General features: G+C 52.4%; 1 protein-coding gene across 6 annotated transcripts in view; it reads left to right on the top strand.

Moving 5' to 3' along the window:
* ASAP2 (ArfGAP with SH3 domain, ankyrin repeat and PH domain 2) overlaps positions 1-16,867 on the top strand; it is a 172,886-nt gene that overhangs the window by 139,089 nt on the left and 16,930 nt on the right. For all 6 annotated transcript variants that reach the window (XM_027077843.2, XM_027077842.2, XM_027077839.2 and 3 more), the window contains 6 exons: positions 3,750-3,844; positions 9,984-10,173; positions 11,565-11,650; positions 13,143-13,258; positions 14,329-14,396; positions 15,610-15,723. In XM_027077843.2, coding sequence (XP_026933644.2) covers positions 3,750-3,844; positions 9,984-10,173; positions 11,565-11,650; positions 13,143-13,258; positions 14,329-14,396; positions 15,610-15,723 — 669 coding nt within the window. The remainder of the gene's footprint in view (positions 1-3,749; positions 3,845-9,983; positions 10,174-11,564; positions 11,651-13,142; positions 13,259-14,328; positions 14,397-15,609; positions 15,724-16,867) is intronic.

Genomic DNA, 16,867 nt, shown 5'->3' with positions numbered 1-16,867 from the left:
GAAACACATGTGCTACGGAAATGTCATCATTTCCTTTTTTTATTTTGGTTTCAGAGCGTATGCTTGATTTCCATGTTACCTGAATGGGTTTCGGCGGCATCCGCGAAGGTGGCTAGTTAGCAGTAATCTTCTCTCCCCTCTACCTGCTGTCAGAATCATGTCTTACTCAGTGGAAACACATGAATGCGTGAAGCACTAGTTCGTTCTGGGAGATCACCCCACTTGAACTGGCCCTCTAGTGTGTGCGCTCAGTGTCCTCAGATTTCAAAGCAAACCCACTTTCAGAAACCCTCCTGGTAAATACAGGTTTTGGAAAGGCAGCTTCTCCTGCCCCAACACAGATCATTGCAGCATTGATTTCCAGCTCACATGTAAAATAGTACCGTTGGTACTGGGGTCTTCGTATCATATGATCAATTTGACCTCAAACATGAAATAAAGGGAATTTTGATATTACGAAATTTTATTTGTGTCTGTAATTTTAAAATCTTATTCCAAAGTCTTCTGTGAGCTCATAGCTCACAGCTGGAACCGCTGTTTCCCCTGGGACTACAGCGAAGCTGCTCTCAGGGCACTAAGGGCAGCAAGAAATGTGGTCCCAGCTACCATTTATTGAGCAACTGTTACACTCAGGCATTGTCCTAGGGTGCTTTACATACACTGTGTCTGACCCAAACAAGAATTCTGTCTTTAAAAATGAGGCCAGGGCCGCCTGGGTGACTCAGTTAAGCAGCTGACTCCTGGATTTGGAACCAGTTGAGAGATCAAAAGTCTGATTCGTTGTTGAAAGAAGCCAGATTGGTTGATGAGGTTCACACAGGCGGGAACAGGAGGAGCCCACAGCCCCTCCTGTGTGTGTGGCGGTGCTGAGGCCCACAGTCACGGAAGTTCTTTCTTGTCATTTGCCCCGCTCCTCCCCTCGGGGAGCGTAAGGGCAGGGAGGAAGGTCACAGCAGATTTCCCTCCCTCTGGAAACAGTAAAACGGGCAGGTTTTCCCCATCCTCACCCCAAACTCGGAAAACAATTTCTGGGTAAAATCTGAGGTCTCGGTCTGGGTCTGTAGGCCCGGCACAGGTCAGTGCTAAGAGTCTCCGGAAACACGCGACTCTGTCCCCATCCTCAGGTGCTTCCGTGCAGTGAGGGAGAGGGACCCAGGGTTCCACGCAGGGTGTGTGTGGTGTCGTGGGCGTCTTGACCAGGCAGCTGTCCTGCTGACATACACCTGCTGTCTCCATACTCTGTGCTCAGTGTGGACTTCTTTCCCAGCCCCCAACACCGTGCATTTCTCTGTATTCACCTCTGTCGTTAGACCGTGCTCTCTCTGGGGCACGTGGGTGGCTCAGTTGGTTAAGCATCTAACTCTGGATTTCGGCTCAGGTCATGATCTCATGGTTCGGGAGATCGAGCCTCATGTCAGGTTCTGCACTGATATCACGGGGCCTGCTTGGGATTCCCTCTCACCCTCTCTCTCTGCCTTCCCCCTGGTTGTGCACGTGCTCTCTCAAAAAATAAGTGAATAAACTTAAAAAAGAAAACAAAACAAAAAAGACTGAGCTCAGAGCTTCCCCCAAGCAGGGTTGTGTCTCATGCTCAGTACGGAGTGCATCTGAGGTCTCGGTGTGCATTTGCGTACTGACCTGGGGCTGGGATTTGCGTTGCTGAGTGATGTAGCACTTAAAGTGCCCCAGACCTTCCTAGATCTGATCTGGCCCCGTGTCTGCCGCAGGGAGACCTCCAGGAGTAGGGGGGCATGTGTGTTGGGGGCTGCATAACACCAGCCTTCCTGGTTCCTTGGCTCCAGCCCACTGGGCCTGCTGGGACCCGCATTTTCTCGACGTGACCCTGCAGCTTCCATCTGCAAATGCTTTGCTTTTGTTGATGATTCTAAAGGAGTTCTCTGCAGGCTGAACTGTTCGCTGGAACTTGGCAAAACTGTGAGGTGGCACATTTCTCTGCACTGGGCAAGTGTGACGCACGGATGCGGTGGCTCCCTGGACCAGCTGTCCCCTAGTAAACCAGCCAAGTCCAAGCAGAAGGGAGGCAGCTGATTCGCGGGAATTCTGCTCCTCACGCCCCACCTCCCATCTGCTTACCACAGACTCAGAGGCATGCGGGGCCCTCGCTCGCAGAAGGGCGCTGGGGCCCGTTCCGTCACTTACCTTCTGAAAAGAGACGACTGTGCCTGGCGAGGGCACGGTGTCCACATTACACGGAAGGATGGGGTCATTCAGCCATGCCTGGCTCCAAACAGGGGCTCTGACCCTGAGGTTAAGTCCCGGATCTGACACTGACGATCCAGGAAATCATTGCGGGCGTTGGGTCCGTGGTACATGGGCGCTGTCACCTGGTGTGGTTGGCCATCAGTCTCATTCTTGGGGAAACCACAGTGAGGCAGCCCCAGGGTTTTTTGCCCTGACAATGGCCTGAGGCCACCAGGCCGGGAATGAGGGCCCAGGTGGGGCTGCTTAGTGCCTGGTGCTCTGAGCCATCTAGGACACTGTGTTCACTTTACCAAGGATGGTAAAATCAGGAAGTGCATCGGACAGTGACTAAGGTGTCGCACATCCCTTGTCCGGCGGCGTCCCTCGCGATCCCATTTCACTGCTTCACGTTTCTCACCGCCAGAAAGTTCAGGCTCCTCTAACTCAGATCCCCTTGGCTGTCACTTCAGTCACTTACCCCTGGAGAGAGAAGGGGTGCTCAGGCAGCCGCCTGATCTTCCAGAACATGCCCTGTGACCCTGTGTCCGCGTCACTGCTCGAGAACAGAGATATCAGAGGCTCCACGTGCCCCATTGTGCCCTGTTCAACGCGGGAGGTGAACTATCTGTTCTCGTGAGAGCCCTGGGCCAGGTGCTGCCTTTCAGTTCGGTTTCATTAAACATTGAAGAAGCTAATCTCTGTCAGGTGCTGGGCTGGGTGCTCAAATAAGATGATTAAACCCCTGCTTTTAAGGAGCTCCTGCTCACCCAGGTTGTGCCTCCACTCAGGAGAGTGCCAGTTGCCATATTGTGCTTGACTAAGACAAGCCGTGACAGTTGTCTCCCTAGTCTAGCTGCATTGAACACACTGCCTCATATTCAGGAAGCGTTGATTAAAATGTGTTCATTTAAATTTTAATGAATAAGAAAGTTGATCGTTGCATGAGGACCTTACATTTGGAACAAGTACATTTTTGTGCTTCGGTGTATGGAACCGAATTAGGCTTTTGCCTAAATTGCCCCACTCTATTATTTTTACAAGGTAGGTATCATCCCTGTTTTACTGGTGAGAAATTGAAACTCAGGTAAACTGACTTGCGTGTGGTCACAAAGCCAGGGAATAGAACTGTGATTTGAACCCGAGTCTTGACTTCCTGGCCCAGCACTCTCCCCTGGATGAGAGCCGCCTCCTTGCTGGCATAAATAGATCTTTTTAGGTCCATTTCAGTGGGAGCACAGGTTTTTTCGGGGGAGGGGATGAGGGTGGAAACTGACATTGGACCAAGTTACTGCCCCTTCCTGTCCACCTCGGTGCTTTATCCAGGGGACATTTTATAAGAACGTTTCTCTGTAATAGACCTGCTGCTTCTTATCTCTAGTTTTATGAGTACCTTTGGGGTTTGGGTTTTGTCCATCTTTATTAACGGCAAACCACTTTATTGCTCTATTTCTTAGTGGCCATTAAATAAATCATCAACTTATGAGTAGTGTGCAGCAGTGGAATGCATTAATAATTGAGTACCCTGAAATAGACTTCTGCTTTTGCAGCTTGCCAAGAATATTGGGAATGCAGGCTTCAATGAGATCATGGAGTGTTGCCTTCCGGCTGAGGACTCGGTCAAACCCAACCCGGGCAGCGACATGTAAGTATGGACCTGCCTGGTTTTGTTTTCTGAGCAAAGACCGGCCTTGTACCCAAGCCCCGTGAGGCAGGACAGTAACAGGTTTAGGGGATCTCAGTTGTTGCTTCGTTGGGGAATAGATCACCCTGGTTTGTTTTGTTTTTTTCTCTGGCAAGTCACCTTTTTGGGCATCCAGATAAAAAAATTGGTGTGGCTGGTTTTCTTAGGAAGAAGCCACAGCAAGGCAGCTTTGGCCGATGCTCTAGGTCGATGACGGAGGAGTGAGGAGTGTCGCCCTCACTGGTGGCATATGGGTACCCCCTCACCTTCTGCATCAGGGGAGTTCAAGCCCCTTCCCTCTGCATAGATCCTAAAAATTTTCTTTAATGTTTATTTTTGAGAGAGAGGGAGAGAAAGAGAGTGAGCACAAGCAGGGAAGGGGCAGAGAGAGAGGGAGACACGGAATCCGAAGCGGGCTCCAGGCTCCGAGCTGTCAGCACAGAGCCCGACGCGGGGCCCGAACCCACAAACCACAAGATCACGACCTGAGCCGAAGTCGGACGCTTAACCGACTGAGCCGCCCAGGCGCCCCTCTCTGCATAGATTCTGAGCCACGTATCCTTTTCTGGCCCAGTGTCCTTGCAAATGTGGAGAGTGTGCTGTTTTCTTCAACAAGAATTTTTTGTTCTTGTTTCACTTTTGACCCAAAACCTGACCGAGAAGCTTTGTGCCTCATGCATCCGGCTGGCCCGACGGGGCAGAGCTTATGGGAGATTTTCCTGCCAGTCTTATCAAATGGAGCATAAGTCACCCGGCTTACACTGGTCTTTGGGCGCGAGAGGTGGACGGAAGACTGGCAGGTCCGGGCAGTGGATGGCCTCTCTGCTCCAGGTGGCTGGAGGGTGATCACCTACTGTCATACAATGCAAGGTGGGACAGACAGACAGAAGGAGGGGTGTCCCCGGGGCAGTTAAAAGACCCAGCGCCTGCATTCGAGTGCTGAGCCTGGACCACAGTGATCCGGCAGGACAGGAGGCAATGAGAAAAATGTGATAAGAGAGAGTAGAAATATTCTTTTACAGAGACAACATTGCCCTTGGAAGAAGGTTGAGAGGGGATTGATGGCACAGGTCTCTCCTAAAGGACATAAGGTGAGGAGCCGTGGACAGTGCTCCAGGAGTGGTTTTTCACATAGCAGGTGGAGTACAGGCCCTTGGCAAAGGCAGAGAATTTAAGTGTTTGTAACCAGTTTGTTGGGACCTGTCTTTGGGAAGCTGAGATGGTGGGATCTGTGTTCTTTTGCATTTGGGTGAGGTAACAATGCAGTGAGAGAGCCTAGACATGTACAGGCATGAACACACCATGTTCGTGATACACCCCCTCAGGTATCGGGTATCTGAGATGAGCATTTGGTTGGTGTTGGATTAGAGTCGCTTCCTGTTGGAATCCTGTAGCAGATGCTGGCAATAGCGGTTTTGTGGGACTGGGTACGAGGCACGAGGCTAGGTTATTGTCCTCTCTGCATGAAGATCTGAGTTCCAAATCTGTATTCTTACCCAAACCTGGAGAGGCAGGTGGTATAGGACGTAGGACCTTAGCCAGTCGTGGGACCTGGGCAGGTTCCGGGGCTGCTCTGAGCTCTCTCCTCTAATATGGCAACCCTCGCCCGCTCACAGAGCCAGCCGAGTGGTCGTCAGGGGACAGTTGGGTAGGCCTGGACTCAGGTGGTGTCATCAGCTCTGCTCGCTCACCCTGGGTGTGGGCAGTAGAGGCGACTTAAGGGCTACACACCGATCCCACAAACCCTGAGAGATCAGGGTCCTCTCCGTTTAGCTTTCAATTGGAGGGTTACCCAGAGGTGAGCCAGCTCTTCCCGAGATTGCTGGAAGCTCCCGTTCAACAAAGGGAATGTCATGGTCTGGTATGCTGCATTTACTTACAGTCTAATCGACATACAGGGAAGGTGCCAGTCTCGCAAGTCGCCGTAATATTGATCAGTTTTGAGCAAAGCGTCTGATAAGTAATTTCTTCCAAGTACCAGGGGTGCCTTATAAAAGCAGAGAATTTGTTTACTCTGGGGCTAGATGTTTCGAAAACATGAACACGATCTGCTTTGACTCCTTCAGTATAAACGTTCTGTCTGCATTGAAACACCCCCCACCCACCGCCAGCCTTGGCACAAATGAGAAGGAAGTGTAGCCCTCCCCCTCTTTTCCTTTTTTTTCCCCCAAATTGAGGGCGGATGGCCAGTGTGATGGCAAAACGCCACCTGCTTTCATACCTGCTCGGGTGAAGTTAACTGCTGGTCTGTCTGCTCCTGTAGCCTTTGGCTCTATTTTAAGACCTTCCGTGCCACTTTATATCGTACCAAAGTATTTACACATATTTCTCTAATAGATCACGTCTTCCTGATTTTTGTATTTCCCACCGCAGTATGTTGCTTGTGGTGGTTCAATACATATTTAATGAATCAACAAGTCAAAGGTAAAGTCCCAGCCCTGTGGCTGTTGAAATAAGCTGATATTTTACTTGCAGATGAAAGGAGTGTATGCTTCTGGCTTTATCTCAGGACAACATACCATCTGCACACAAATCTGTTGACAGGGAAGGCACAGACCCTCTAGCGGCCTATGAATCCCCAGATTTTGGATTTGGGGGTGGGTGTGGAGAGAGAGAAATAGGTGGGAGGGGGAAGCGGGCAGATTTGTGTCTGTTGATGGAGGCAGCACTGTTCCTTTTCTGCGATTAAGGACCTTACACAGGCCCATCCTTCAGAAGTACGTGCCAAATGTGTTGTTATTTTAAGTTCATTGCTTTTCTCCAAAAGTCTAATCTTTTCCAAAACAAGAAGAGGTGGGGAGGGGACCACGCTGACAGAGTAAATAAACTTCCTTCATGAAGCCGTGGAGCGTGGTGGTGCAAAGACCGGGTCTGTGCCCATGCTTGTGTGGGCGTGACCTCCAGGGGTCACAGTGCCCCGGATAGGTGAATAACATTAAGAACTCAGGGTCCGGGATGTCTTGAGCCCCTTCCAAGGAAGGCGGGGGGAGGTCGCAGTGATGATTATCTCACAAGGGTTTTACTGAAACTACCTAGAACTTCACAACTGTCTGGTCCAACCGCTCATCATAAGAGACCTGGAGAATTTGAATCATTAGACAGGTTGTCACATATGGCACATCATCGAGCCCAAAACGTCACTAAGCAATTCCCCGCATGCCGCACTGTGCTGGGAGGCCCCCTGAGGAGAACCTGGACCCCGAGAGCAGGGGCGGCCCTCAGAGAGCTTCCTACTGTGTGTGGAAACAGAACTCTGGGTCCTCTTGATAGACTTCAGTTTACTTATCCGCAGGGGGGAGGCGAGAAAAGTTGATAGCATTTGTTGTGAGGACCAAATGAGACCGCCTGTCTCAGCTCGACCTGTGAGCCCAGGGGCTGGACGTTTGTGAGGTGACGCGCGGAAAGTGTGTTAGCACACTTCATTAGCACCCAGGCAGTGAGTGTCGTAGGGCAGGCGGTCGGTAGTGGGGAGAGTAGCCCCCCCATCGCTGGGAGCCTGGCGTTGGCCTGCCCACTCCCAGACCTGCATCACCCCCTGGGGCCCGCGGTGTTGACCTGAGGGGCTCGGTGGCTGACGGCAGACGCAGTTGGCACAGCCCTGGTGGCAGGATAGGAAGGAACAGTCCCTGAGCTGAGAAGAGCCGACCAGGTTCACTGTGAGGCCCCTCCTCCCATGCTGTTGTGGTCCTTACAGCTGGCGTTTCCAGAATGCTGCGCTATCTCGTGTAACCTGCAACAGCCCCTCGAGCAGGTGTGGTCACGGGAAGGGCTTGCCCGCTGTCCCCTCGACAGGAAGCAGTGGAACCCGTTTGAGCAGCCGTCTGACCGGGAGCCCGGGCTCTGAACTGTGCGGTCTCCCAGAGCTGACCACCAGGCCCTGGCTTTTCCTTCAGCCTCCCCCGCCCAATTTCTTGAAATTCCAGTGTGCTTCACACTTTGCAGAAAGGATCCAAGGGAATCTATCCTGTTGTGTCATTTTCTGTGCATCTGTTGACTAAAGTTAAGTTTTTTTTTTTGTCAGTGGAATTCAGTTTTCTCTGACATGCTTTATTGAGATACAATTCACATACCATACAGCTCGCCCATTTAAATGGAAATTCAGGGGCATCTGGGTGGCTCATCGGTTTAGTGTCCAACTTCAACTCAGGTCATGATCTCACAGTTCATGGGTTCAAGCCCCACGTTGGGCTCTGTGCTGACAGCTTGGAGCCTAGAGCTGCTTTGGATTCTCTCTCTCTCTCTCTCTCTCTTTCTCTCTCTCTCTCTCTCTGTCTCTCTCTCTCTATGTCCCTCCCCCATTCATGCTCTGTCTCTCTCCTCTCTCAAAAAAAAAATAATAATAATAAGTAAAACATTTTAAAAATAAATAAATGAGATTTGGTGACGTTCACCCTACTCACAGAGTATGCATCCATCACCGCAGTCTGGAACATTTTTCTGCCCCCGAAACAAAACGCTGTGCCTGTCAGGCATCACCCACTCCACCCTCCCCTCCACTCCTTCACCCCCCACCCCCCAGCCCTGCTAATCTGCTTTTTGTCCCTATGAATTTGCCTCTTCCAGGCATTGTGTGTAAATGCGATCATACAGCATGTGGCCTTGTGTGTCCGTCTGGCTCCTTTTCCTTCGCATGATGTTTTCAGGGCTCAGCCATGATGTAGCCTGTGTCAGAGCTGTGTTCCTCGATGTGGCTGAACAGTACTCGGTTGTGTAGGCGGACCACGTGTGTTCGTCCCTTCATCGGCTGATGGGTAGCTGGGCTGCTTCCTGCCCCTCCTCACTTGATTGCTACAGGGAATTTCGTTTTTACTGTAGCTCTCAAAAATCCTGTCTACTTTTTTTTTATTGTTGCAGCTGTTGTTTGTTAAGGTCCTCGGAGTAAAATGCTGAAAGTCCTCCTGACCAGGAGCTACTGTTTCTCTAGCTCTCCATTTTTAAAACATTTTTTTTAATGTTTGTTATTTTGAGAGAGAGAGACAGAGCATGAGCAGGGGGAGGGTACAGAGAGAGGGAGACACAGAATGGGAAGCAGGCTCCAGGCTCCGAGCTGTCAGCACAGAGCCTGGCGTGGGGCTCGAACCCACAAACCACGAGAGATCATGACTTGAGCCGAAATCAGACGCTTAACCGACTGAGTCGCCCAGGCACCCCTTGCTCTCCATCTTTTAAGTTCGATCAGCAAGTGCCAGGGCTCTAAGGACCCACCATGTGCTCAGCAAATGTGTCAGTTCATGTATTTTTCCCAGTTCCTCGAGGGCGTGTTTTACACGTTTGCACAAATAGGACCTGAGGCCTAAAGAGATGAAATGCTTGTCCCAGGACACACCGTCAGTATGGTGGGGGCGGGATCTGAACCCACACTTCTACTGGCCTCCCCGGAGTTGGTGCTGTTCCATGCTCTATGGGGGAGGTAGAGTCTGTGAACACAATGCCATGTGAAGGCCAGAAAATAGACCACAAAGGCTGACAGTTTGTTCTGGTTCATCAGATGTGTGGTGCGTTTTCTGCCAGGCACAGTGCCCACAAATGAGAAGATAACTGTCTTCCCTCTTTTTCTTTCCTTAATGTTTATTTATTTTTGAGAGAGAGAGAGAGAGAGAGCGCGCGCGAGAGCACAAGCCAAAGAGGGGCAGAGAGAGGGGGGGACAGAGGATCCGAAGCAGGCTCTGTGATGACAGCAATGAGCCCAATGCGGGGCTCACACTCACAAACCGCGAGATCATGACCTGAGCCAAAGTCAGACGCTCAACCGACTGAGCCACCCTGGGGCCCAACACTGTCTTCGCTCTCAGGGAGGGCCTCCCAGCCTGCCTAACCTGGCCAGTTACCGTTGGCACCTGAGTGAGGCCCAGTCACCCTGCGCTGGGCCTCGAGGCCTCTTGTGTTGGAAACTGGAGGATTTCACTGCCCTGGGTGTCCCCGGACGCAGGCACTGCCAGGGTCACGCAGCAGATTGCTCCCTACCCGCCAGTGCTTCCTGCAAGGAAGGTGTGGGCGGGATTTTCTTTTTTTTTTTTTTACCAGTCACAGATAATTGAAGGTTAGATACGTTTGAATAGAGGCCCTTAATCGTTTACAAGGCAGTTATGCTTGGTTTCAGGAATGCCAGGAAGGACTACATTACTGCCAAGTACATTGAGAGGAAATACGCAAGGAGAAAGCATGTGGACAATGCGGCCAAACTCCACAGCCTTTGTGAGGCCGTCAAAACCAGAGATATTTTTGGATTACTCCAAGCGTATGCTGATGGTGTGGATCTTACGGAAAAAATCCCACTGGCCAGCGGACACGTAAGAGCGTGGCGTGCTACTTTCACAAGAGACAAGAAGGGGGGTGGGGGGTGGCGGGGCAGCGCCGGCAGGAGTGCTGAGAAAGCAGTACAGCTCTCTGAAGGAAGACGGCGCCGTGTCCTGCGGAGAGACTCATGGTTTATCCTTCTTCAGCCAAAAATATGGTGCCGGCCTTGGAAGGAAAGCCCAGCCCCTGGGGGAGGGAGCATCTTCTCAGAGGCCGGAGGGTCCCACCTCCTGGGTGCAGGGCAGCTGACGGCCAGACTTCGAGGAGCAGCTCCTGAGGCTTCCCTGGGAAGGAGAGCTCGCCAGCCTGCCCCCCACCTGTGCCCTCCTCCCCGAGGGAGCCAGAGGAGGAGGGATCCCCCCCGCTCTCCTGGGAGAGCCTTGTGGGGAGAGGGTAGGGTCTCAGGGCAGCATGGGATCGAGCACGGCAGGATCGATCCCACAGGAAACCGGCTACCCGTGTCACAGCTCGGCATGTGTCCTAATTCTCTTCCACGGGCGACCCTGTAGACACACGCTCACACTCCCTTGAGACCCCCTTGTCTTCATAATGAAGGTGCGGGACGCCAGGCGTCACCCCTTAGCAGCCGAGCACATGTTCTATGGAGCCTGACATCCAATGTTCGAGAGAGAGACAGAGAGAAGTCAAGCCCAGGTGGTTCAGGGCATGCCCAGCTCAGAGCCCTGCCCCAGCCAGAGGACGGGGGAGTGGCCCTGGCTGGCTGAGCAGGCCCGGCAGGCGGATTGAGGGCCACCGCCCTCTTTGTCCCATGTTCCCTGCTCCATGGATATTGCCTTTGCCTCCAGCCCTCTCACCCACCCTCCCACCTGAGACCATCTTCCCCTGGTCCGTCCTCCCCCACCTGCCAGAACTCTTTCAGAAAAGGCAGTGGGGGTCATGTGTCCCTGGTATAAATTGAAGACAGTCCGGGCATTAGCACTCCTGGCCTTGTCCGTAAATACAGAATGAAAAACTCTAATGCTATTTTTAAAATAAGAACTTATGTTTATTCAGGCAGCAGGTATAAAAGATTGGGTATAAGAGGCCTGGGGAAACTTCCTAGGGTCTTTGGACGAAGACCCCCACACGCACCTTATAGGCAACACCTCATGTTAGTGCAGAGATAGGAGTATCAAGATTGAGGGGACTTTGAGGTGAACTCCCTGAATTTCTCATTATTTTCTGTGGAGAAAGGAAGACCAGTCTCGAAATGGTCCCAAGAGCAGAGTTTGCTCTGGAGACTAGAGAGACACCATATGTCTTAGAAGCATTTTGAAAGAGAGAATAAAAGGCTTTTGGAAGAGAGAGACACAATTTTGCTCACATTGAACACAAAACTGAACGCTCCCCTTGGAATTCTGGAATGTTTCTCTTTGGTCTTCAGGAGCCAGATGAAACTGCCCTGCATCTTGCAGTCAGATCGGTGGACCGGACTTCTCTCCACATCGTAGACTTTTTAGTCCAGAACAGGTAGGTGTTCTAAACTTAGGGGAGGCGTTTGATTTTTGTTCCTTGGTGTTTCTGAGGAAGGATCAGGTTCCTGCCTCATTATGTGGCTGTGGGACAGGAAGTGAGCCATCAGGTGCCAGTCCTGAGAGACCCTAGGATGTGAAGACAGAGACCCTTCGTGGGATATCTGCAAGATCCAGCTTCTGGCGTCCGGGACTCAGCAGATGTCAGATCGATACCTCTGAATTCTGGGCTCTGGAAGGCAGGCTGTCCGTGGCCCCCACAACTGCCTGTGTGCACAGGGCCATCCCCACACTCACATCCCTTGTGAGTGTCCCACAGGACCCAGGCGGGGTACCCTAGAGCAGTGGGGAGAGGCAACAGGGACACAGGGATCCATACCTGAGCCACCCGCCTAAGCTGAGATTGTAAACTGCAACACCGGGTTGTGGGCATTTTGTCTGGTTTGAAAAGTTGTTTCTATATCTTCATTAGAAGTAGCCTTTAAAGAACCTGTGTGTGTGTGTGTGTGTGTGTGTGTGCGCGCGCGCACGTGCACATGTGTGTGCACTGCATAGTCCTGCTGCTTGGTGCGTCCCACCTTACTCTGGTTTATCACCTGCCTGGCAGCAGCCAGCCAGCCACAAACACCCGTTAAGGTGTATCTTGACTCCCTGATCGTGGTTTGGGGCGTGTGTTGCGGGAGATGCTGGTCACAGGCCGCTGACACGGCTCCACACGGAGTGGAAAATTCCACAGTGCAATGGCAAGGTCATATTCAGCATTTCTGCCTTTCCCTGCTGTTGCTGGGGGAGAGAGTGAAGAAGTAGCCAGAGGCAGAGCGGCTGGGGGCCGGTCAGCAGTTTGCTGGACTCAGCGGAAGCCGCCCGCTGATGGAGCCCGAACGCCCACCCAGCGCCTAGCGCGCGACAGCGGCTCCGCGGACCCTGGATGAAAACAGCTCAGTGACGTCATCCTCTCCCAGTGCAGATTCTTGGAGCGTGAGAAGGGAAATCCTGGTTTCCTTTCTTCCATAATGGAAGGGGGGCAGCAGGAAGAGGGGAGAGATCAGAAGATGAAGCTTATTTTCACAGTGTAGCAGGTTCTGTCCTGAGGAGAGCAGAGGATGTCTCCTCCTGGTGACCGTCCCCATCTGTCCTTCCCGGGGCCACAAAGCCCCACTGTCCCTCCTCCTCACGATGACAGCCACGTTTCAGGGCTTCGCCCACCAGGGGGTTGAGTGGCTTGTCCCACATCTGGGGAGCACGGTGCCTCTTGGGGTGCCTCTCTCCCTTTCTGGCCTTCTCCGCCATTGTTGCTGGCTCCCTGGTGGCCTTCCGCCACGGCTGCCTCACCCCCACGAGCGGGGATGCTGCCCTGTGCCCCCACCGCGGAGGGGGATTCGGAGAAATCCCCTTCCCTGTGGTGTTGCTTGATGCTTCCCCTGCTCACCTGCCCGACCCCCTGGCCTTCCCCTCATTGTTCTTTCTCTTCTGTCCCCGTTCTTGGCCAGTGGGAACCTGGATAAGCAGACGGGGAAGGGCAGCACCGCCCTGCACTATTGCTGCCTGACGGACAATGCCGAGTGCCTGAAGCTGCTCCTGCGGGGGAAGGCCTCCATCGAGACGGGTGAGCGGGTGGCGCCGGCCTGGCCCCGTGCGCGGGCCCTGCCCTCCAAAGGCGGGGGGGCCTCTCCCCGCGTGCCCCGCATGGCTGCCGTGTCCCGTATTTGTCAGCAGTCGCCCTCCCTCTGATACATAGACCTCCCACCTTCGGCAGGTATTTTATAGGATATGAGAAGCAGAGCTCAGGCCCCACAGACGACACTCACGCGGACGTGAATTTGAACAAGCTCTGGGGTGTCTTGCCCTCCTGTTCAGAATCCCCACCCAGCATCAGGCTTAGTCTCTTCCTGTCCTCGGCGTGGAAAATTTACTTACGGGGCAGTGAAGAGACACTGTTTACTGCCACTCGTGGCACCAAGTCTCCTCTACGAGGGACCCTGATCTGTTGGGCCTTCATTTCTCCCTCCCGCGTGGGACCCTGACACGCTGGCAGCCATCCGAGGGCAGGCGGTGGTGACTGTGTTGGAAGGAAGTGATTTGGAAGAACTGTGGAACAGAGAGCAAAGAGAACACAAAGAAGGCACACACCTTCTTGAGTCAAGTTTCTTTTTTTTTTTTCTATTGTTTGGGGGGGGGTAGGTAGAAGGAGAGAGAGAGATTTTGAAGCAGGTTCCTTGCCCAGCATTGAGCCTGACACAAGTGACACGGGGCTGTATCCCACAACCGTGAGATCATAACCTGAGCTGAAATTTAGAGTCGGATGCTTAACTGAGCCTCCCAGGTGTCTCTGAGTTGGCTTGCCTTTTTTTTTTTTTTTTTTATTAATCAAACCTTGTTGGCAGAGGCTTATTTAGAAGAAAATGCACGGTTTCGGATTTGCAGACCACTGAGGAGTGCCGTTCTGTGCCCATGGCCAACTCAAACGGTCTCCTGACGTCTCCCGACCGTGTTCCGCCACAGGTCTGTACGGTTACGAGACCAGTTCCGCCCCTGCTCCAGACTCACCGTGGGATTCGTTAATCGTGCTCACTTCGATTGAATGCTGCTTCTCTGTACCTCTTTTAACTGCCTCCTGATAATCCGGCCTTCGCTTGTTTTTGTCATAATGCCACCCTTTGTTGCCCTGCCTTTTAGCTAACGAGTCAGGGGAGACGCCGCTGGACATCGCCAGACGCCTCCGGCACGAGCACTGTGAGGAGCTGGTGAGTCTCCACCCGGTGTGGACGTGGCCAGGGGGCCCTTCCTGGGCTCTGCAAAGTGTGGACCCTAGAGGGGATAGCCAGGAGAAGGCACACTGGGGGGTCTTTCAAGAGGAGGTGGCCACCCCCTCGTAATGACACTTAGAACGCCAGTGGGCGTTTGCTGGTTGGACATGTTGATGGTGGTCCTGGCATTAATCTGGGGCAACAGGAGCAGAGATCCGGGGGCCACCATGGCTTTGGCTCATCCCTGGAGTCGGGAAGCCACCAGCTCGTCCCTTCACAGCAGCATCCAAAGCTGGTGTTCTTACTCTGTTCCCCAACCCCGAATCTTCCAGATGGTTCTGCACCATCGTTTCCTGTCCTGTTCTAGATCAGGCCGTGACAGTGCAGCTAGGGGGCAGAGCCCATGGGCTCAGGCGGTAGGGCTCCACCACCATGACTCGGGAAGGCCGCACCAATGCCAACTCTCTCGCTGTTTCCTTGTTTGCAAAGTGGAGTCCGCTCTACCAGTTCACAAGGTTGTTGTGGGAATTAGTGTTGCACTCAGAAGCTCAACCAGTGCTCGATAAAGAGAGCTATTCGTTGTAAATGTTACGGAAGTGTGGGATGAGTACCAGGTGCTATTCTAAGTAGTTGATATCCCCTAACTCGTTCAATCTTGATAGCCACCCATGACACAGTTTCTTCTGTTATCCCTATTTTACAGGTGAGGAAACAGACACAGAAGGGTTAAGTAACTTGCCCAAGGTCACACAGCTACTCTCTGGCTCTGGAGGAAATTAAGGGCTAACGTGCTAAGAAAGGGATTTGCTTCTCTCCCGTGTATCTAAAATGGAACTAGCTATCTGTTCCCCGAGAGTATTGTGAAAATAGTCATTCACATCCTTTTCTTTGGGGCATCATCTTTAGGGCTGGTCAAGATGGTTGGGTTAACAGTGGAAACGTCCATTCTCTGTTGAGTTTGCTCCTGTGTGTGGTTGTCAGCACCTACAGGCCGTCCTTGAGACCTCGAATAGCCCTTGCCTGCCCACCGCCCTGTACTGTTTACAGAACACGAAAGGGCAGTTATGAGGTTTGCGTTTCAAGGTCCTCTGTGAAATAGGGAGGGGAGTTTCAGCCGGCCTCACCCTGGGGTCTCTGCTTCCCCCACCCCATGCCACCCAGGGCTGCTCACCTCGTGTGCAGTGTCACTGACGGCCCTTTGTCCTCTCAGCTGACCCAGGCCTTGTCTGGGAGGTTCAATTCCCACGTCCACGTCGAGTACGAGTGGCGGCTGCTCCACGAAGACCTGGATGAGAGCGATGACGATGTGGACGAGAAACTGCAGGTCAGTGCCCGGCCGAGGGACGCCAGGGGTGTCGTCATGAGCTTTGTTCCGAGCGGGGTGGATCCTGGCTTCTAATCTGCGCACAGAGCGGTTTTGTAGAAGAAGTGGAGTTCGCTTTTTGCCTCCATTGATCTCAGTAGGTTTTTGGTTTCACCCTTCCCACAGCTGCCACCTGTCTCCCAGCTCTTAGGAACAAGGGAACATTCCTTGTGTCGTCGTCATTAGCTGCCCACCGTTTGATCTGAGGGAAAGAAATGGGGGGGGGGGGTGCCGTGGAGTCTAGTGGGTTTTAGAGGAAGTCCTTGCACTGTGCATGTGATAAAAAGCCAGGGGCCCCCAGTGTCGCGGGTCATGTCCACTCATCAGCCGTTAAAACCTTAACTAGAATCATTAAATGGCCTTTAGAACTGTGGGTCCAACTTTTTCCTCTATTCGATGGGGTCATGGAAGCTTCGAGAGTCAAGAGAAGTTGACTCGGCCACAGTGAAGCTTAGTATTTAGAGACCAGCTTGGGGCCAGACTGAGGGCACTTGCCTCTGGGTCCAGCTCCCTGCTCATGGCACGCTGTCTTGCACACTTGGAGGGCTCCTGGCAGGTTACCACCTTCACACAGGTCTCAGAGCTGAGTCAGACTCCAGCAGGCGGACTCCAGAGCCCATACTCCTAGCTGCTGTGAAATTAGTGGAAAATGCCATGTAAACTTTCCTTTTTTTAAAAAAAAATGTTTTCTTTATTTTTAGAGACAGCGAGCACACAAGTGGGGGAGGGACAGAGAGGGGGAGGGACAGAGGATCTGAAGCAGGCTCTGTACTGACCCCAGAGAGCCCATCTGATGCAAGGCTCAAACTCACAAACCTGAGATCATGACCTGAGCTAACGTCGGACATTTAACCGACTGAGCCACCCAGGTGCCCTCCACGTAAAATTTCCTATTGAATATTCTGATGTGCATTGAGCCTGTCTGATTACATGTATATACGGCATTTCTGAAATTTCCTTGACTGTCCTCGTTCATGGAGCCGTTAACATACCTGCTTGCTATGTCTTCAAATAAGAAACTTCTCCACTGAGTTAGGTATAAAACAGTATCAAAGTGAGGAGAGCTGACTAATGTTACACTTACCCACCTTAAAAAAAGATTGGA

This window comes from Acinonyx jubatus, chromosome A3 (assembly GCF_027475565.1).
Source record: "Acinonyx jubatus isolate Ajub_Pintada_27869175 chromosome A3, VMU_Ajub_asm_v1.0, whole genome shotgun sequence".
Taxonomy (NCBI): Eukaryota; Metazoa; Chordata; class Mammalia; order Carnivora; family Felidae; genus Acinonyx; species Acinonyx jubatus.
Note: the sequence above shows the minus strand (reverse complement) of the source record. Positions and strands in the feature narration are given on the sequence as shown.